This window comes from Genypterus blacodes, unplaced genomic scaffold (genome assembly GCF_046128005.1).
Source record: "Genypterus blacodes isolate CSIRO-AG114 ecotype Tasmania unplaced genomic scaffold, CSIRO-AGI_Gbla_v1 ptg000112l_1, whole genome shotgun sequence".
Classification (NCBI taxonomy): Eukaryota; Metazoa; Chordata; class Actinopteri; order Ophidiiformes; family Ophidiidae; genus Genypterus; species Genypterus blacodes.
Genome location: NW_027466916.1, coordinates 1650657 through 1672456, shown reverse-complemented (window position 1 = coordinate 1672456; position 21800 = coordinate 1650657). Strand labels below are relative to the sequence as shown.

The 21800-nt window shown below is 48.4% G+C and overlaps 2 protein-coding genes across 4 annotated transcripts in view; both read right to left on the bottom strand.

Annotated features, from left to right (window-relative positions):
- Nucleotides 1–552: 552 nt before the first annotated feature.
- Nucleotides 553–5010, bottom strand: xgb (x globin). The gene is made up of 5 exons (XM_076161753.1): nt 4829–5010; nt 2552–2659; nt 1755–1875; nt 1598–1678; nt 553–732 (listed from the first exon to the last, which is right to left on the bottom strand). The coding sequence occupies exons 1-5, from the start codon at nt 5008–5010 to the stop codon at nt 613–615; spliced, it is 612 nt and encodes a 203-aa protein (XP_076017868.1). The 3' UTR covers nt 553–612.
- Nucleotides 5011–6009: 999 nt separating this feature from the next.
- LOC143009580 (pleckstrin homology domain-containing family G member 3-like) overlaps nt 6010–21800 on the bottom strand; it is a 30821-nt gene continuing 15030 nt past the window's right edge. Inside the window, exons 3-19 of one of the 3 annotated variants that reach the window (XM_076161611.1) lie at nt 19607–20148; nt 16838–16938; nt 15080–15149; nt 14933–14979; nt 14664–14814; nt 14397–14528; nt 13644–13826; nt 13335–13427; nt 13127–13213; nt 13001–13031; nt 12737–12838; nt 12595–12627; nt 11788–11798; nt 11045–11434; nt 10114–10242; nt 7634–9080; nt 6010–7504 (exon numbers count right to left, since the gene is read on the bottom strand). In XM_076161611.1, coding sequence (XP_076017726.1) covers nt 6825–7504; nt 7634–9080; nt 10114–10242; nt 11045–11434; nt 11788–11798; nt 12595–12627; nt 12737–12838; nt 13001–13031; nt 13127–13213; nt 13335–13427; nt 13644–13826; nt 14397–14528; nt 14664–14814; nt 14933–14979; nt 15080–15149; nt 16838–16938; nt 19607–20148 — 4229 coding nt within the window. In that variant the 3' untranslated portion in view covers nt 6010–6824. The remainder of the gene's footprint in view (nt 7505–7633; nt 9081–10113; nt 10243–11044; nt 11435–11787; nt 11799–12594; nt 12628–12736; nt 12839–13000; nt 13032–13126; nt 13214–13334; nt 13428–13643; nt 13827–14396; nt 14529–14663; nt 14815–14932; nt 14980–15079; nt 15150–16837; nt 16939–19606; nt 20149–21800) is intronic. The other 2 variants (XM_076161609.1, XM_076161610.1) reach the window with 2 other exon arrangements.

Below are 21800 nucleotides of genomic sequence, written 5' to 3'. Positions count from 1 at the left end.
AAATCACCAGTAGAGATCTTTTTCATTTAAGAAGAATAAACGGATTTCCAGGTGCCACTACAACAGCTGACAGAGTTTAATACCTGCTGCTGGAGAGGAGACGATCCAGGGGACTGATCTCCAGTTGTCCTTGCTGCCTTTGAGAAGGTTCTCTTGTGGCTCGTGGATCTGGATGGTCGTGTGGTCATCAAGGAATCAGACTGTTGCTGTTTCACCCGTGGGACTCCTAGAGAACCTTGTTGAACAAGATGCTGAACGAGACGTACGAATGTTTTCACCAAACATTATTTTGGTTGGAACTGGCACAGTAACATCTGATTTAATATGATGAAGGGAAACAATCCTTTTTAATAGTAACACTGTATATAAATACTTAATTTAACATAGCAGCAAGGTGTTGGAAATGCTAGAATGTGACTTTGTGAGTGTGTGTGTGTGTGTGGATTACATCACAGAGAAATAATCAGCAAAAATGCATTTCTTTTAAAGTGACTTCATTTATATTCATTCCAATAAAATTGCAAACGATGACTGGGAAACTTGAGCAATGTAGAAAATGAAACAATAAATACATTATATACAACACACGAGCTGCTGAGCTGCTTCACACACTCATAACGCTGTGCTCCTCTTGTCTGGTCTGTCCTTCGGGGAGGCCGCCAGGTGGCGCTGTCGGCTGCTCTCCTCCTGGTAGCCTCGCTTCATCAGACTGGTCACGTAGAGGAACATCGTCTGGATCACAGAGACAGGTTATTGGTGTTTGTCCTGTATCTCATAGAATGACTCAGATGGCTTTACAGGCCAGAACATGAAGAAAGAGACTGAAGAGACGGAAAGATGCAGGAAATAAACCGGGGAGAACCAGGAAGAACCAGTTAGAACCGGTAAGATGATGCCAAGTGCAGAGATAAAGCAAATCAATCTTTTCATAAATTAATAAATACAACAGCTGAGCCCTGATCCAGAAAGAGGTGAACAGAAGTGAAGTAGGTCAGAGTTTGAGTGGAATGGACATTCAGCCGCTAGATGGCAGTAGAGGTGTGTGCGTGTGTGTGTGTGTGTGTGTGTGTGTGCTTGTAGTAGATGTGTAAATTGTGTACAGACATGAATATAGATCTGATTTAAGAATGGAATGTGAGTCTGCAGACCTGCTGTTTGGATCACATCCCCTAAGACTCGGAGGGATAATTCACTAGATTAGTGACGCTTCAGCTCATAAACCACTTCCTCCTCCCGCAGGTGTTTGATCCCCACTTTGAGTCCCTCTGTCATCATCAATCTGGGCTTGATTCCTCTGAACACACAGGAGCGACACATCTATATGATAAAAACCAGCGTTTGAGTCTGTGAGCGTTAATAACGTGAGGGATCTTGACGTGAATGCGATGTGACGCAGCCGTGTCCCGTCCTCTCAGCGTGCTCCCTCATGCTTCAGTGAGACGTACAGTTTGGCATCAGTCAAATCCGTGTGGCGACGGCTTACACATCAAGCCCCATACAGAGTGTTTACCCAGCACGTGCTGCCTGAAAGGTCTGTGATTAACACTGGAGGGAGGAGACGAGGGGTCATAGGGAGCAAGCTGAAGGACCTCCTTACCTTCCATGCCTCCTCCAGGTCAGATGTCCATCTCTCCTTCAGGATGGGCTGCACAGCACAGATGAACTCAGTGCCTACGTACTGGAGAACAAACACCGTCCGTATTTAGCGACATGATATGTGTGTGTGTGTGTGTGTGTGTGTGTCAGGCTCTTACACCGTAGTATTGAGGCGGTGCGTTGTAATGATAGTGGCTCTTTCCCAGCTCCAGAGCCAGAGCCTCCAGTCGCTCCAGCTGGTCCAGTCGAGCTACGCTTTTCTCAATGAACGACATCACCCTGAAAGAGAGAACAGAGAGGACCCAGGATAAGCTCCAGCCTGATGATGACTGAATTAGTATTAGGTGACCCTCTACTGGTAGAAGTAATGTGTGATGAGAGGATGTTGACATTTGTACACTGACACAAACGTCATCGGCTCAGTTTCCTCTCTCACTCTCAGGTGTGTGTGTGTGTGTGTGTGTGTGGCGTTAGGTGCGTGACAGTGTTGAAGATGAATATGGAACAAAGGGTTACAGTGTGTTTATCTCTCTCCTGCTCTGTCTCCTGCCCAGCTGCCTCGGCGGACATTTGTTCTAATGTCCCTGAGAGCGGCTGGAGGGCCATTTGGCCTCATCACACACTTTTTGAGAGCAGCCGCTTGGTGCTGCTCCACGGAACGTAGCTGCTGCCGTGCCACGCCAGTCGGCTGTCCTCAGGCTGTAATTGCCTCTGTTGGCCTTGTGTGGAGGAACACAAACAGGCTTGACGCATAACACAACACACACTAGTGCCTGTGATGGATGCTACTTAGCTCAGGGTCTCTGCACCGCATGGAACAGTCACAGACAAGACACCACCACTGAAACGAGATGATTGTTGATGCTTCCTCTCTCCCTGACTCCCCTCCCTGCTGTGTGGTTGTTAGTGTAGTTGCAGGGTGTGTGTGTGTGTGGGGGGTTGCTTGGTGACCCACCGCAGGCCGTGTGCCCGGAGCTCCCTGCTGGTCCGCAGCCTCTCCAGGTCCTCCACGTCTCGGAACAGGAAGAAGACGTCCTTGCATTCCGGATGGGTCTCAAATAACCTGTCGCCATCACAACAAGGAAGAGGAAGAAGCCATGTGTGTGTTAGTCTCTGGTTGGTGTCTTACTCCTATCCTCAGACCTTAAACAAGCGTTCCAATTATACCAATTTCCCGACCTACAGTAACCCAACATGAGGCGCTTCACTGTGGACACACACTGTCTAACACACGTGTGTGAGTCAGTCTGCAAGACACAATTCAGGTCAGCTTACCCAGATAGTAATTGCCAATCTATCTCATCCTCCCTCCATCCTTCCCTCTCCTCTCTGTGAATAGAGATCTGATTGTGCCTTTCTGATCCATCATGTCCTTCCAGTCATTACCGCTTGTTTTCTTCTTCTTTTTTTTTTATAGCAAACAGCCGCAATCAGCACCGTGCACACTGTAGATGTGTGACTTTGTCAGTCCAACGATCCATATCCTCTCCTCCCCCGAGGTGTGAGGAGGGGTCCTGCTCTCTCACAGGCGTCTTGTCACTTTCCCTTTACCGCAGAGTTCAAGCGTGCTGCCGTCCAACCAGAGAGCCTCAGACATCAACCAGGGGCGTGTTGTTAGGGGAGAACACAGAGTCGCCTCCTCAGAAACAGGATGGATGGACGCTGTGCTTCCTCAGTCTGTGTTGTGAGGGGAGACGTGAGGAAGCCCAATGATGGTGTGGGTGAATGGTTGAGCTGTGATGTTAAAGTGTGAGAACACTGAACTAACATGGTTTTAGTAGACGGAAATGTAAACACTGGTCTATGAGACAGACTGCAGCTCTTTGTGATGAGCTCTTCATGTTGTCAGTCCTGAAACTACAGGCCAGAGCCCTTATGAATAAATGCATTAGATGTCCATATCATGCTGCCCTCCCTGATGGATACATGAATTAGAGGTGTCAGGAGAGGTGTGACGCAAGTGCTGTCCTTGTTAATGGCTGCTGTGAAAAGCATCAGAGGCTTTTTGACCGGCAGAGAATACTGCAGGTCTGCTGGAATATGAAATGGTGTGGACGGCACGCTGTGGACAAAGACAAAGTCTGTGTGGTTCTGACATCCAGGCCTCTGCAGGCTTTTACAAGTCCAGAATAAGGGAGAGATTCTCGTTTTCACTCCCGCCTCTCACACTCTGGTGGCTGCAGGCTTCATTCTCCTGTGAGCCCTTTGTTGTGTTCGTTTGTTTGATTACAGCCGGATTATTTAAAAAGTTCTAACCTGATTCTGATGAGACCGGAGCAGGACTGTGACAAAGGCAATGCAAAGAATTAAAGACAACAGCTGTATTCATGGAACAAGGGGACATGTTGTCTTCATCTGAAGGAGGCCCAAGCTCCACATGCAGAGGTCAGGCTCCTCAGCTGCTCGGGTCACCAGAGCAACGGACACTCACAGCCTCCACTCGCTCCAGTCTGATGTCTGATCACCGTGTTCCTTCGTTTGTTACCGTCCACGCTGCAGGACAAAGATGGTGTTCTGGAGGGCGCCATCACCATCATCATCATCAGTGATAAGAAGCATTTTCCTGATGGCTGATGACTGCAATATGAGACCTGAAGCTGTTTATTATATAATGTTGCTAAGATGTGATGTGATGTGATAGGACTGAGGGATGGAGGGATGAGAGCTCGTCTGCTCAGAGCTGTCGGGGCTAAGCTGCCTGCAAAGAGGTGGAGGGATGTGTGTGTGTGCAGTAGTCTTCTTCAGCACTGTGTCATCTTCACATTGAATCAGCGTTTCCCCCATGAGACCCCCCCCCCCCCCTGCCTGGGACCAAACCATGTTACACCCCCGCTTGCCTGCAGAGCCACCAGCGGGTCAACACACACACACACACACACACACACACACACACACACACACACACACACACACACACACACACACACACACACACACACACAGAACCCAACTGTGATTTGGTCCTGATATTGTACTTTCATAATCTAGAGGAAGATTTAATGAAAACTTACTTTGGATACGATTGCGCAATACAACCTGTTTGTTAAACTACAAACATATTTTTCAAAATAAAATTTCTATCGACCTCTCTTGGTGACATTTAAACGGTATTTTACTACTTTACTCTACTTGAGTGCCGCTATAATTCCTGTAATAAAACATTCTTGTGCTTGTGACGTTCCATATTCTGTGATTACTTTGTTTTGACAGAATTGACAAGGTTATATCTCACCTGACGAACATAATGATTCCAACTTTGGCGATGTCGTCACGGATAACTTTCCACGAGTCTTTGATCATCAGGATCTGATCCTCTCGGGGACGCGCAGCGGCGGCGGCGGCGGCAGCATCATCCTCAGTGTTTCTCTCTCCAAACTCCGCTTTTCCTGCCAGACCTGATATCGCACAGCCCATTCTTCATTTAAGAAAGAAAACAGGTCAAGAATCTGCAACTATCCGATAAACTAAAACAGACGGTTATGTTATTCTGCAGCAAAGGAAACGTGATGTTGCGGGCATCTGGTTGAAGTGTCCGCGTCCAAATGCGCCCTGAGCGCCACTCAGCTGCTCGGTATTTACCATCAGCGTCAAGCCTGCGGAAGGAACAACACATCACTTCTACTCGGTCATTCAAAATAAAAGCCCGTACTGGAATGACCGTATCTGATGCTCTTATTGTGAAGGTGGCATCCGGTTTAGGGTTGTCTAGTTTTAAACGACTTGACTTTATTTCTGAAGCCGAGATTCATTTCAGCGGCTCGGTCTCATTATTTTGCAAACTAACCGGAGGCGCAAAGTGTCGCCGCCGCCGCGCAGTCACTTCAAATAACCAAACACAAATGATTGAAGACTTATTCAACGTGGCTGCAAATCCAAATTAAAACTCAAACTTGTCAGGGAAACGTATTACTTTGAGTTTGCATTACACGAGTTTCATTTCGTCCGTCTGCTCCACAGGCACCATGAGGCACCAAGAGGCACCAAGAGGCACAATTACATCAATAAGTCCCCGTTGAGAGGCAAGCAGAGCTTTGCAGTAAATTTCATTACATGTCATTCGATCCTGCGTCTCTAGAGGCCAAATCATCATGTTAACAAGATTCATTCCATGTGCTTCATTTAGCATGCAGCAATCAAATAAACCCGATCCTCCTTTATTTCCATAACGGAGCTGAAAAAAAACAAAACCTCTGTCCAAAGCTTATTAAAATATTGTAAAAGTTAAAGATTAAGCACTTGTATATTCCCTCGGTGAGTACAGGGTATTAAAATGGGTCAATTCTCTTTTTGTAATAAGTAATAGTCATTTAAAATTAATAAACTGTATAAATTATTTATTTTTGGCCGGTAGCTTCATGTGTTCTGCATGTTAGATGGTCTATAGGAAGATGTCAGGGTGAACACACAACCTATGAGCAATTAACATTATTGTTTTTATTGAAAATATAGAAAAAACTTCAAGTATGAAACAATATTCTACTCATTTTCTGGAATGGGAAAGTCAAACAGATGCAGCTGTATGTCAGTATGTACATGAAGCTAATCTCTCCTAAATATACAGAATTATAAATAAGATTATCCAAAATATACACAGTATTGAGAAACGTAAAGCTCCAGTGATCTGTGAAAACAAAGCAGCTACAGTAGACGTGGAAGTGAGTTAAAGCGGTGACATCATCAGTTAATAGTGAAGGAAGGAGGAAAGGAAACGTCTTTGGTCTGAGGTCAAACTGGGACGAGACCTGTGTGTGTTAAGGTCCTTTCCTCTGACATGTGTACATGGTAACAGTGCTGCTGTGATTAGAGCGACATCATCGATAGTGAGTGGGATCCGATCTAATCTCTTCAAATGATCTCCTGCGATACACAACACAGCCACTTGAGCTTGATACACATCATGTTTACACAGTGCAGACAAATGTTGATGTTTTCATGTTTCCAGGTAATATGCTGTCCGTCCCCTCATGACCTGGATGAACCACAACATCCCTTTACTATCACTCACACACACACACACACACACACACACAAACACACACACACACACAGAACCACCCAGTGCTCATTAGATCATACCATTCAAAAACATTGTGCAGATGAAAAACAACAAATTCTTCTCAATCAAATTCTTTTGTAGGCTCTGGTTCTCCATGTTCAGACCATGAGGGTCAGGAACACAAAGCATATTTCCTCATAATAATAAACATATTTCACAATTTTAAAAGAGTTCATGAGCTGGAGCTTAGGCTCTGGAACTTCTCCCGTAAGTTCCTCACGATCTTACTCTCCATCCTCTTGGTTGTACAGTCCAGACCCTCCTGGAGGAGGTGGTGGTCCCTGTCATGGAGTTTCATCACAGATACCTGACCAGCTGTCCTCACAGGTTCCTGGAGGTTCTGTACTTCATGAAGGGGATGTGACCCCAGCATGTGATCCAGGGAGCTCCACCTGCACAGCAGGGGCTGGAGCTGGGGCTGGGTCTGGAGCTGGAGCCAGTCCTCCACCGCAGGACTCCTTCTGTTGTGAACCATGTCAGACGGGGTCTCAGTAGAGTCTGTCTGAGCTCTATGGAGGTCCGAGGAGCTGCCGTAGCCGTCTGAGCAGCCGTTACGTTCACAGCTGCTGTACCCGTTAGTGCAGCAGTCCTGCAGCCTCACTGGGACTGTGCAGCTGTGGGGGAGTTTGGAGGTAGAAGGACTGACTGGGTCTAGGATCGGGGGGGTGTACTTGGAGCGCAGCTCCTGAACATCAGGCCAGTGGAACGTCTCAGACTGTGGACTCTGTGGGAAGGGACATGTGGCCTGGGAGCTGGATCCAGAGCTGGGGGTCGGCACTGGACTCGGAGAACGCACTTCATGAATGATGGCATGATCATACGTGTTCAAGGCCAACCTCAGGGCAGCTTTACCTGCATGCACACACACACACACACACACACACACACACACACAGACAACACACAGACAGCACATTAATGTCAGCACTTAAAGAGCTAAATAAAGCCTTAAGTTAATGTAAAGTTAGGGGCCTTATCTACCCTTGTTCCTCCGCTGTGGCCTCTCCTCCTGCAGGGCTGGCATGTTCCTGGAGACCTGCTGACTCGTGGTTTCTCTGCTCCTCTGCCTGACCACAGGTCTGTTGTTTTTGATGCGCTGGCTGTACTGACGTGCCAGCTGGAACACCTTGCTCTTCACCTTCCCCATATCTTGTACGATCTGATCCTCATCCATACTCGATCGGAAGTTGATCATCTTTGGAAGCGGGGACCCGGTGGCTCGACTCCTCTCGTGGGGCTCTGTAGTGTTACAGGACTTTGAGTCCAGGTCAGACCCCCCCTGTGCTGTGGGGGTTGTGGGGGCTGAGCCGGTGCTGAGTTCTGGCTCTTCTACACTCTGTGTTGGCTCCTCACTGGTCTTTATCTCTGACATATCTAAGCTGACGTCCTCTTCTTCTTCTGCTACATCAAAACTTGAGTCCTGCAGTTTCTCCTCTTCCACCTGCTGGACTTCTCGACTCTCCTCAATGTCTTTACTTACTTCCATTTCCTTTTCTATGTCTTGCCAGATTTTGAGCATCTCTGACGAGGGTCTGAAGTCTTCATCAGCTGGAGAGGCCTCGCTGAGACTCTGGGATCTGGCTTTGGCCTCCACTGATCTCTGAGGTTCACTGATATCAGTTTGAGTGTTCTGACTCTTTTCTAAGCCGGGCAGGTCGAACACGGACCAGGAAGTGGGTCGGTTTGAAGACGGGCTCCTCCTGCTGACGGGGCCGGCCGGTTCCTGAGGGATGCTGTCCAGCTGCCGGCTCAGGTGTCTCACCAGACCTGCTGGGATGTACGAGAGGCTTTCCCTGCGCTTGATGCTGAAGTTTGCGTCTTGGTCCTCTGCGTGCTCGTAGTACCTCCTGATCTTGTGGATGAGGATCTGGTCCTGCTTAGACAGAGTGGACCTGCGCTCTACTTCCTCCAGAGCGTCTGGTACAGGCTGGTGAGGGGTCGCTGACAGGTCGGCCTCTCGGGTCACCTGGAGTTCTGGGAAGGAGCTGTCCGACGCTTCTGGCTTCTTCTCAAACACCTCGTTGTCCGTTGTGGGGGAGGGGCAGGCCAGGGACCGCATCTCCTCTGAAACCAGGCTGCTCCGCCGGGACAAGCTGCTAATAAAGTGCTCAGCAATCACACCTGCCTGGTCCAACACCGAGGAAGGTAAGATGCTTTTGTTGCCTGAAAACATCTCCTCTTCCTCCTCTGAGAGCTCCTCGTTGGTCAGAGTGCTGGTGTCCTCCACCTGCAGACCAGAGGAGTCGCTCTCTCCTTCCTCGTCTCCAGTCTCTTTGGATGAAGCTTCCTCCGGCTCTGGGGATTCATCTCCTTGGCTTTGGGAAGAGGAGATGGGAGAGGCGGGGCTTTGGGAGTACCGCTCCTCCGGTTGATCTTTGGTTTCTGCTGGAGGGACACAGTCTGGAGGAGACGGCTCACCTACATCGACCTGAAACGGGACAGAGGGACGAGCATCAGTAATAGAGCCGTGATGAGCGGCTAACGACCACCAGCCCCTCTGCCGTTAACCTAATGGACCGATCCAAAGCCAACTAAGCATTTTAATCTAAAGCCTCCACACTTTATGGTCCATGCTTTACATCCTGTGCTGCCCTCTGAAGCTTCTTCATCCTGACATTCCAGGTTCAATATCAAAGTATATTCAAATTACAGAGACACTTTGATCCCATTCCCAGCTTTATAGCTCATAACCCCTGGCTGGATCGTTTGCTTTACTCTTGGCAGGTTAAGCAACAAATGTGATGGTGTGTGTTCCTCTAACAGCGTTCATAATGCTGATGTCGCCCTGGCCGGCCATTAATCTAAACTCATTCCCTGCTCAGCTGGACTCTGGCAAACAGAGCATTTGTGAGCTGCGGGGCGGAGATAAGAGACGGGAGAATAACAAACGGGACAGATTTTGCTGGGATGCAGAAACTGTCTTGTTAAATAAAGAGCAGAATCAGGTAAGAACAGCTCCTGGCCCCCAAATCAAATGTTGCCTCTGTGTGTGTGTGTGTGTGTGTGTGTGTGTGTGTGTGCTGACCACAGGACACAAACCTGTGCACGCAGCAATTTAATTTACAGGAATACAAATACAAACAGCGGCCGTGAACAGAGCCGATGGCGTGAATCAAACGGTCCTGAGAAGGATGAGAGGCTGACGGCAAAGGTCTGCTGGGAATTACAAGACTTATCTGTTAACATCCTGCAGAGTGGAATTACCTCGCCTTCGTTTACAGAGAGATGACATTAACGCTGAAACAATGTCATTCAATAACTGCATACAGATGTGTGTGTGCGTGTGTGCGTGCAGGCCTGAGGGCAGAGCAGCGGCTGGACGTGTGTGACACAGTTTAAGTGAACTGAACCTGCTGTAGAGGCCTGTAAACGTGTGTGCGCGCACACACACACACACACACACACACACACACACACACACACACACACACACACACACACACACACACACCCTTATGTACCTGTGTGCTGACTGCTTCTTTCTCCACCTGCTCCCTGAGCTCCTCCTCCTCCTCCTCCTCCTGGCAGAGAGCTTCTTCCTCCTCCATGGCCGTAGTTTGGACTTCAGCAGCTTCTCTGTTCTGATCCGCCTGAAAGAGAACGAAGTCACATGAAAGGGTTTTTATTCTGAATCATCTTTGGGAAATCAGAGTCAGTGGACAAACTGTTTGAGTGTGTGTGTGTGTGTGTGTGTGTGTGTGTGTTCAGGTCACCTTTAAAAACTCACTCCACATTTATAATGAGTCTTTCTCCTCATGTATTCATTCATATTCAGAAACACTATTGTTATAACAATTAGCCTCAACAAAGGTTTGTGATGATCAAACTGCAGAGGGGAAATATAATTATCAAAGCTCTGGCTCTTCTAATGATCATTTAATGAGATGCACACATTAACCTTTGATGCCAAACAGCATTCAGCAGGGTGCATGAAGCCTCTGCTGCTGCTGCTGCTGCTGCTGCACACACAGCCTTCACTTCTACAGGTCAGAGTATTCATTTAGATTTACAGCATCCAGGGGAAATATCTACATAAATCATGTTTAGAATAATCAGTGATTCCATCGGGACCTGAACACAGACAGACAGGCTCACAGGACAACATGCACAAACTACAAATCACAACAACTCAAGCAAACACCGTCACATGCATGGAGTTTCATTAGAGACCAGGTGATCAGGTGGCTCAGGCCACTGTTAGCAGGCTGGCAGACCTTTAGTCCATGCAGGCGTTAGAACCAGGTGAGGCGGACACGGCGGACGGAAGCAGATATTAGTGGATTCTGATTTGGAAGAGTGGGGAGAGAGACGGCAAGCGTGGGAGAACGAGAGTGTCGGTAAGCCGGTGGAACGAGGTTGGAACGGGGAAACCCAGATGGCAGAGAGCCTCACCGTTGTGAAATGAGTGGAAAGCAAAGCTCTGGCTCTATAGTGCCAGCAGGAGATGGCTGCCAGCACTGAGCTGGCAAAGTCAGCTACCTGGTCGTCTCCCATCAGTATATCCTCCTTGTAACTCTCTTCCTCCTCCTCCTCCTCCTGCTCCTCGGCCTTTGCCTCCTCTGCCTTGTCCACCCCCGGCCCCCCCTCACCGGGCGAGGGGCCCAGTTTGGGGTCGCTGTCAGTAGGACTTAGCTGCTCCAGAGACTCCCCTCTGGGCCTTAGATCCTCCACACATGGACTCTCAGCCTGGGGCTCATCTAGACCGCAGGCCAGTGTGCTGCCCCTAGTGGCCGGCTGAAGGGAGCGCCTGCCCCCCAGCAGAGCCCCCTCACTGTCTGCATGCTGTAGCGTGAAGTCACAAACATGTGGTTCATTACTGCACGGCCCGCAGCGCTGCAGCAGTGTTGTGATTGCGACTGCAGAATTGTAAAATGTGTTGGAATCATCAGAAAGCTGCGGTGGCTCGGGGTGAGATATGGTTTTGTAATCCCTGCCGAGTCAAAGTAAAAGCACAATGACGCTCTTTAAGGATTAATCTGGAGCTTTTTTTGGAGTTGTTTTATAATGAGAATGCGAATCTGAACTGCTGAGGCAAAGCTGGATGAACCATATCTCACCTCTGCACACTCAACCAAATTAACTGCTGCTCTGGGAGAAAACACACTTCAGTGCATTTTGGGATTCCAGTTGCTTACCTTCATGACAGCTGTGTGAGGAGAAACCAGGACAGGAGGAAGAGGAGGAGGAGAGAACAAATGAGAACATCAGTGACACTTAAAACAACAACACCGTGTGTCAACATCGTGTCGATCTCGCTCGGCCTCTGCCTCGGCCGAACGTGACTCGGCGAGGCAGCGGCGAGGCGAGTCTGGCTCAGACTGCAGGGAGGACTCGTGATCAGATAAGGACCAATTAGAAACCTCTTCCTCTCGGAGGCTCTAACTGGCCCTGATACAATTAGCCCAGGATATGATGACCTACTGCCTCGGCAGGATGGGGAAAGGTTGACATGAAAATTGCTCCTCCATTACATCGGTTTGAAAAATGGATCTGCGCTGGGAGCAAAGGAGAGCCGGGGACGAGAACACAGAGCTGTTTCTCTTTCATAACAGCCAATTACAACAGATGAGAGCAGGAAGACGCGCGGATCTGAAGGCGAGGCTGAGGCCGACTATTGAAAAGGGCTCGTGCATGTCAAAGCTCTGCTACCAATGTGACATATAATTAACTCCATTGTGGGTGAGGCCTGCCGAGTGGGAGTGCATGTGTGCGTGTGCGTGCGTGTGCGTGTGTGTGTCTTTTGATGTGTTTTCCAGGTGTCTTTGAGGGAGAACAAAGCAGAAGAAATGCAGTGGAGACGAGGAACGCTCTGATCTGACAGACCTGAAGTCACCTTGGTTGGGGGCTATGGGGGGGGGGGGGCGGGGCCACCGGACCGGACCGCAATCGGAATATTTATCTAACGCACCCAAAGCTAATGAATGGACTTATAATGCACCGACCTTTGGTGTTCCTTGTGCTCTGTTTTGCAGGCTCTGAAATGGGCAAAGAGCAAACAAGCAGCCGTCAAATTGTGATCCAACACCAACAATAAGCAAATATTCCTTTTATAATTATGTGTTTATGTGTTGTCGGGGTCTTTACCTGATCTCCGGCGTCCATTCCGTCCCCCGAGATGGAAGTTTTGTGTTTTGCAGGACTCGGTTCTCTTCAGCCTCTCAGGGCTGTAGCGGTACCTCCCTGGATCTGTGCAGCCCAGAAGGAATCCCAATTACACACACTAATCTTTCTGAGTTGATAGATGGGCTGCAGGCTACACACACACACCTCCACCACCTCCCCCGCCCCCTCTAAATTAAAATGCATTCCATATTTCCTACTGAAAATTCATCATCTGGTAACACTTACAGAGGGAATTCTCCATGATGGCTTCTTTTGCCTGGGAAAGAGAAGTCGGGACAAAATTATTATTATTATTGAGTCATTCCTCAGGAGCTGAGATGAAATTCACTGGTGAGATTCTGCCATGTTTACCCTCTGTGGCACGATGGTGCTGTGATTCTCCAGGATGAGCCTCTTGATGTGATGAGCCCACAGACGCTTCTCCTCCATAGACTTGGCCTGGAACAACAAGCACTTTGTCATTTAGTCAAGAGTCACTCCCATCATGTAACACACTCACACACACAGAGGCCTACACCAGAGGCCCTGCAGTGTTTGTGAAGGATGATGTCACCTTTACCTGCACTGTGTGCGGCTGCTTGGGATGCTTGAAGTGGATAACGCTGAAGAGGAGGGGATCCTTAGCACTGTCGAGCAGCATGAGGGTGGAACACTGCAACCACAGTCAATGCAGTGATGTTATAGAGGCGTGCGTTGATTAATAGCACTCACCTTCATTACTATTACACATGTCTTTAGGATATAAATCTCTCATCATTAAAGAAACATTTTTAATCTCATTTTCTTTAAAGCTCGTCTCTTCACTTCCTCCTTCTTCCTACATTTTCTCATTAAATCACTAAATCAATCAAAAGTGTCAGCTCCATACCAAGATGTGGGTCTTGTAGACGTAATGTTCCCCTCGTTTCTTGGTAATGAGGAGCATCCTCTCGAAGAGGAAGAGCGTACGAGTGTTCTTGGCCCGCTGGACATGAAATGTGCCCTCCAGCACCAGCTCTCCATAGGTGGTCAGGTCAGGACCCTTCCAGTTGATCAGAAGAGACTGGATCTCCTGCAGAGGCACATGAAAGCGCACAGGAGCGCCCGGTGCTGTCAGCCACATTTCTCCATCATGAAAGGAAGCCAGAGCTCGGTTTTTATAGAACACACCAGTGCAAAAGAGACCAGGAAGCTGAACTTAACAATCACTCAAAGCAGGGAAATCATTAAAAACCTTTAGAATTCACTTTTAACACTCAGCTGGAGAACGAGCGGGTCAATACCGAGCCGTGAAGGTTCATGGATTTACTTTGGGTGACGTCTCTTTCAATACTTTGAGCTTTTAAGTATTTACACAGCGACAGAGATGTGAGTCACAATGGGGTCGCCTTAGTGAGCAAAAGCAAATGTAATAAATAAATCAATGAGGGAAATAATCCGGGCCCAGCAGGAGCAGCTGGAGAAGCAGGGAGGTAGAGGGAGGCAACTCAGAGAGAGAGCTAAGACATTTTTGCTGGCGCTGAAGCCTGCTAATGTGTGTGTGTGTGTGTGTGTGTGTGTGTGTGTGTGTGTGTGTGTGTGTGTGTGTGTGTGTGTGTGTGTGTGTGTGTGTGTGTGTGTGTGTGTGGTAAGTGAAGCTGACCTGCACTCTGACTGCGTGTTCGTGTTTCCTCTTCATGTCATTAATGTACCAGGCCACTCCGGTCATGGTGTCTATGGCCTCTTGAACAACTTCATAGCCGCTCTCATCCGGGTCAAAGTGTTTCGCAATTTCCTACAAAATAAAAACACAAGAAAGCATAAACCTGTCTTTCTGAAACCTTTATGACACAGACCAGTAAGTAAGCAACTGTAAACGCATGGCACCTACACTTGGTGGCCTGATTTTGGTGAGTGAAAGGGTTAATACCTGAAGCAGCAGGTGGTACTTCAGGATCCTCTGCACCGGTTTGAGCAGGTAGGAGCCCAGAGGGAGCGATCGCTTCAGAGCCGCCTGACGGTCTCGAAAGAACTTGGCCAGCGTTTTACTCCTCATGCAGTCGGTGAGTGCAGCCACAGAGCTGTAAGGCAGCAATGCATGATGGGACTTATCAGCTCGGTGTATAACATGACCCAGATCATGAAGCATCTCACATATAGCATCAGTTAACTTTAAAGAAGAAGTGTCTGGCTGCTTACTTGGGGTAGTTTGTGCAGTACTGGGTGTAGATCTCAAAGTCTTCACTCTGGGGAGACAGAGAGGCAGACACACACACACACAGATCAATGCTGTTTACTTCCTGCAGCAGCGGGCGGTGCCATTAATCAGGAGATGCGTCCACCCACCTTGTCCACAAAGCACCGGGCGATGGCCACAGGGTCGCTGTCACACATGTCCAACGACTGCAGGAGCTCACTGAGACGCAAAGCAGGAGGACAGAGACAAAGGGTTAAAAGATCAGAGAGGGGGAAGCTGCCTGCTGTGTGGCGAGGGAGCCGAACATAAAAGTCAAACTCAAAGCAAGTAAAGAAGAAAATACTGAATAGATAATGAGGTGTGGTTAAGAGCACTAATTATGTTTGGTTTTGGTTCTGGCTTCCATTTGTGCCCTGGAAGGAAAGAACAGATTTGAGCCTTGTTAAGCAAGCCGCCACTAGAGGGCAGCACAGCCACTGTTAAACAACCCTGAGTCCTCATCTGTTCACTAACACACTGAATACTTCCTGCACACATCCATAGATTCATACAGACAGATTATAATTGTTTTTCTTTGAGGCAAATGAACATGCTGCAGTGTTTTATACTCACAGAAAATGATTTGCAGACAGATTTCAATCAAACTGTGACTTTGTAAAGCAACTGCCAATCTCAACAAAGCCTTGCCAGTGTTGATTAGTTCCACCTGTGTGTTTGCTTTTTGCATTGCATTATGGGACAGCAGCATCCATCATCACAGCATCTGACCTGAATATGTTATCGGACTTATTTGTGTTACTTTTCCAGTGTAAATGTTCTTTATATCCTCATTCATCAGCGCTCACACACCAGACAGACCTGGAAGGATCCAACACTGCACCACATTCCATGACTTGGATCAAAAGCTCTTTAGTTTGACTGAGCGATAAGAAGTAAACGTGTCAAACCCCTTATAAAGTCTTGGTAAAGCCGTTGTTAAGTCAATATTTGTCCACGCAGGCACGATTACTTTGAGAGTAATATTTCAGGTTGAGCAAGAGTGAAGTGTAATAAAGAATATTTCCTGTGAGTTTATTGACTCTCAGAGGAACGAGAGGCAGCTAAAGGTTTGAATAACAGCACTGTACGTTTGGTCCTGTGTGTGTGTGTGTGTGTGTGTGTGTGTGTGTGTGTGCACCCTTTGTACCGACAAACCCTGGAACGGTGTGTAAAGTGATCATGTGTTTCTCAGCCTCATCTCTCCCTCGCCTCACTTATCTGCTTTCCCCCCAAGCAGCCTCCTGCTGATTGGCACAACTGTGTTCCAATATTGAATAGATAAATGGAACCTGCTCACTGGAAATACAATAACCCCATCTAAAACAAAGCTATGAAACACACACTGTGTCTGTGTGTGTGTGTGTGTGTGTGTCCAATCCTGGGACAAGAGGGAAATCCTTTACATGCACAAATGTTTCAAAATGACTTCAGATGTTACAGATCTCATTAGAAAATCAGAGAAGCTGTGTTTTCCATATTTGGAGTGAAGGGCTGGGACGTCGTCCTTGGCATTACATGGGAGGAACCGTACTGTGGGAGGAATGTTACAGTGTGTTTTGGCAACCAGCGCGGTCACCAACCAGGACACGCTAACATAACATGATTACATGTAAAGCAAACCATTTCCCATTTCCACGACTTTAAGGGGGCTAAATATTTTCCTCCATTGTTTCTCACTGCACTCTAATGAAAGAAACCGTCATCAATCTCACGGCCCCCACACTCCAAACATCCATCACACACTCCATTATGAAACTAGAGGCTCATCTTACACAACCCTGGATTCCAGTATGATTGTGTCAAAGCGTTCCTCGCACACCCCGCAGTGTGATGAGTGTTGATCAGTGTGTGTTTGTGTTCTTACTCACCTGTTGAACTCGTAGATGTCCTCTATGTTTCCAAACAGGGCGCACACCTGCTCCGGCCTGATGGGAAGGTTCCCCCTATCGATGATGTGAGCCAGGTAGTCCTGAAGAAGCAGACACAGGAGCCTGACCTCAGTATGTTGGTGTCATGCGTTAGCTCTGCTCTCACACCTGCACTGCTACATTTACACCAGCAGAGGGAGCAAGTCTCTGAAGATGCATGAGGCTTTTAGGTTTGTCTGCTGATTTACTTGTTCTCACTACAAATCACCATACGTCCAACGCAGCGTCTGAGGTTTTATGTAATATGCAGCGCTAAGGTTTCACTGATTTATCAACATTTCAACTATTTCCAGAGTATTTCCATGTTAGCGAAGCAATCTTTCAGAGTCCTTTTAAGGCTTTGTTCCCTTGACTGTGCACCAGTCTGAGCGTCTGAGAGAGGTCCTGCTGCACCCAGACCAGTAAGGTCTTTCATGTCTGTACCCCTCCCGGGACCCAGCTCCCCCCGGGGCCTCTTGAGGTGAACCAAAATAACTGAAAAATGTATCTGAGCCAGTCCACTCCTTTGCCCAATTACACTCTCAAGTGCTGCACAAACAAACCAACCAACCAGAGGAGATGAGAAACAAAGCCGCACACAAGAAGAGACTAAATAAAGAGTAGGGACAGTAAACAAGCTGCACACACACACACACACCCAGTCCTCCCAACAGTGTGGTCCAGAACGGATCCTCCAGATAGACACACAGATAACCACACACACATCCACAGGCCGTCATTACCTCCACCAGCTCCTCCAGCTGGGAGCTCCGCCGTGTTTGTCTGTTTGTTTTTGAACAGGATATCTCACATGGACACGATCCAGTCAAGTCCCCATCACATGCCGGTACCAGTCAGTCTGATTGGTTCTGCTCCAATCAGTGCTTTGGCATTTGGATCATTAACTTTGGAACTGTGATGGGGGAGGGGCCTCATAATTGGGAGGACTACTCATCCTTGGCGGAGGTATGTGGCCTCTAGTAAAGGACAGAATCATCATCATGTCACTCTGCAGGCGTTGGCTGACCTCACTTTCACACTGTTTGCTATCTCACGTGACAGCAGCTGAGAGATCTAAGCTGATAGAGACACAAGCAGAGTCACTGTGGCCGCATGCAAACAAGAACCAAACTGGAGTCTTTGCTGTTTCCTTGTTTATGCTGCTCTTTTTGGACCCAAACAGCTCCAACCGCATTCCTGCTTCAACAATGTCAAGTATGATTATTGTGGGCGTGTTCAGGTTCAGGACTGCAGGTCGATGTACACACACACACACACACACACACACACACACACACACACACACACACACACACACACACACACACACACACACACACACACACACACACACACACACACACACACACACACACACACACACACACACACACACACACACACACACAGCTGAGATCAGATGATGTCACAGTTCTGAAGGCTCCCCCAGCTGCTCCTGGGGTCAACACGCCGTAAAGTGGAAGACAACACTGTAGTTTGCTAAAGACGACAATGCCAAACTGATGGAGCTTCACACATCTCTGTCAGATTGAAGGCGTGGTGGTGTGAGAATAACATGAGCTGCATGGGATCAATTAGATGAGATCGCAAGTAAGATATTCTGTTCACGGGAGAATAATGTGTTCATCTGTTCCCACGACGACGGAGGAAAAACACTTTTATTTTCTTTTTATCTGTGTTATTTCTCTTTGCTGGTGTAAAAATGGAGATGTTTGTGTTGGCAGAGAGGAACGGAGAGCTCAGGCACAGGCTGGGGGGGGGGCAGGAACTGTACCACCAGACCCAGACCCAGACGGGGCTGTTAGTCCTCCTGCTGAAACAGTTAGAAGTTCTGAGGAAGTCCTGGATGTGTGTGTCGGGTGCAAGTGGGCAGAGGTCCAGACGGCAGCAGTCAGTCAGTCACACAGAGACGAGGTGAGGAGAGAGTGTGTGTCAGTGCTGGTCGTGTGTTAAAGACATTAGCATCAGGCTCCTGTTTCTGCCCCGGGCCGGAGCAGATGAAGGAGCAGATGAAGGAGCAGATAGTGGAGCAGATGAAGGAGCAGAGGGGCCGTCCATCTGTCTGGAAGTCGTTTCCAGACCACAAAAGGTGGAAAATGCGATAAGAGATAAGTGCTGTGTTGAGTGGTGGAATCTTCCCGCGGCCTTCTTCTCTCTCTGCTTCACAGCTCAGAGATAAAGGTGGAGTTTAGCTGCTATCACTCACTCTGATCACCCAGCCGCAGATCTCAGCCATGAAAGACCTGCACTGTGTCCCAGATCTGATGGGACCCTGGGTTTGATCTGCAGCCGGAGCAGCAGCCGCACATCTCAGGCTACAAGCTGCAAACTTTCCCTGCACTGTAAATATACAGAACGGTTTATAAACACGACTACGGCCAGATCTGAAACTACTCCGCTGCCTTGATCTGAATAAGCTAGAAAACTATAAACAACCTACACAAGAGCCAGATGGCAGAGGAGCTGATGTGTTTAGAGATCAGAACAGATCCATGCATCAAACTCCTCTGAGGCCACCAACATCTGCTGGGAACATAGGAGACGCTTGCCTTACAGAGGCCTCGGGTCCAAATGTTGTTGGCCAAATTCACTCAGTCACACCCAAAGAGCTGCAGCAGACATGACGTCATAGCTTTACATTCATCTGCACATACAAACATGTTCTCCTTCTCTTGAGTGTGTCTGCGGTCATGTGACTCGTCCGCTCACCTCCACAATGCTGCGCAGGTCCTTCACGTACATGCGCTCCGTCTCTATGATCTCCATGACGACACGGTCCACGTAGGTGAGCTTTGGGTTGGGCGCCATGGCCTCGGTGACGACAGGCGAGGTGGGCGTGTGCGGTATCCCACCGCTCCCCTTCCTGCTGAAGGCGGCCGTGTTGTTGTTCCACTGGCGGCTCACCATGTTGGGCTCCAGCTGATCCTGCCAACAGTCCTTAGAGACCCCAAAGTCGGGACTCTGCCCGCCCGGCTGCACTGTGGTGCCCTCGGCCGGGCTCAGCTCCAAGTCTATGTCCTCCTCGCTGTGTATGGGCGGCGTGCTGGAGGAGGGGAGGGTCACCGTGCTGCCAAACAGGCTGTGGCTGTCACGGGAGGAGCCGGAGGACAGAGTGGACACCAGGCTCACTGGGCGCTCGCCGTCCCCGTCCAGCGGCTCCACGCTGAGGCGGCTGTCACAGTCTGGACCCGAGTCAGGGCCTGTGTGGTCATGTTCGCTGGAGGAGAGGGCCGAGCTCAGCTGAGGAGATTCTGTCACAGGTGAGGGGAACAAAAGCAGAAGGGTCAGGATTTCATAAACATAGAATAGACAGCAACTATTGAAACAGAGGAGAAACCTTAAAGCCTTACTGAAATCATATTTATTGGTATAAATTTGGTCTATTTTGAATTTTATGTTGCCAAGGAATGTGCACTTTGCTTCATTTCAAAATTCCAAAGCTGCTGAAATGTTTTTCTTGTATAATTCTTAACTTATCCTGCACGTGTTTAGGAGAAATATGAATTATTCTCTAATGTGAACAGCAGCCAACAGGAGATCTTCTTACTCTAACCACAGTCCTAATAAAAGCAGGAGTGTCTTTGCATTAACATGATGTCTAGGAACCGTTTCAAATTAAAACAATCCTCCAGACATTTGAGCTACACTGAGCAGACTTCTGTCCAGAAATCAATAAGAGCCAAAGTGCCGTGTCTCTATTCCCAGACGGAGACACAGAGGAGTGGTTTACAGTAAAGAGCCTCGCTCAAATCATTACTGACACAGCCTAATTACAACACCGCGTATTCCGTGGAAACCCCGGCCATTTCCTCCTTCTCTCCTGACGGCTGAAGGCTGAACCTTGGAAAAACACGGAGCGGGAAACTGATGAGGAAAAAAAAGGGGAAGGGGAGCGGGGAGCGTTTGTTTATACGTCTTTACCGAGGTGCGTTTGAATTGAAGAGAAATGGAATCCATATTCAGTTTCACCTCCTTCCTGCCCAGATGGGGAATTTTCCTCTCAAACGATTTCCAAATATATGAAGTCATCATAGCCAAGCATGAGAACGAGCAGAGCGACAGCCACTGTGCACAACGCTCCGTTTCCTCTCATACAGGGGCCAGAGGGGTCAAAACCATTTAGGAGAGGAACTGAGAGACACGGAGCTTAGCTGTATGATTTGACTTCAGTCTAATAAACGGGAATCACCATCATTAGGCAAAACAGTAAAGTGAGGGAAAGTGCGGAGAGGGGATTGAGAGCAGAATACGCCGCTGATAGCACACAGATGTGGTTGATGTCATGAGTTTGGAACAAGCGCAGTTAAACCAGTGTGGACAAGTTTCACTCTCAGATGAGCCTCGCTGAGAAAGGGACTTTGGCTGGGGTAGAGAGAGGAAAGGAGGAAACGATCCGATCCATATCCAGACCAAATTACAGCCGTTAGTGTTGATCGTCCATCATCGGATCCATGTGCCTGTTAGATTGCTGCATGGTGAAACATTTGAAGACAATCGGTTCAAACTTCTCCCCCTAAGCCTGCTAACAAACAAACAAACACACACACCACTTGATGCAGTTGGAAACATATCCTCCTTGGAAGAGGCATGAAGCTCACGTGCAGAGGAACCTCCTCCTCCTCTCCTCCCTGCTGCAACTTTACAACAGAACACACAGCAGTTTACTGTTCGGCCTGGAAAATACTATCAATGATTGATCCTGGGCCAGCACATGTGCAGTGCCCACGCTCGCTGCAACACACACACACACAGACGAGTGTGTGACTGACGGTCAGATGATGGAAGTCACACGACAAATCAAAATGCTGTTTGGTTTATTTATTAACGCACACGTACACACTTTCCATGAGTCAGCGCTGAGCTCATGAGATCCTCTCACAGGCCGCGCTGCTTGAGCCTCGGT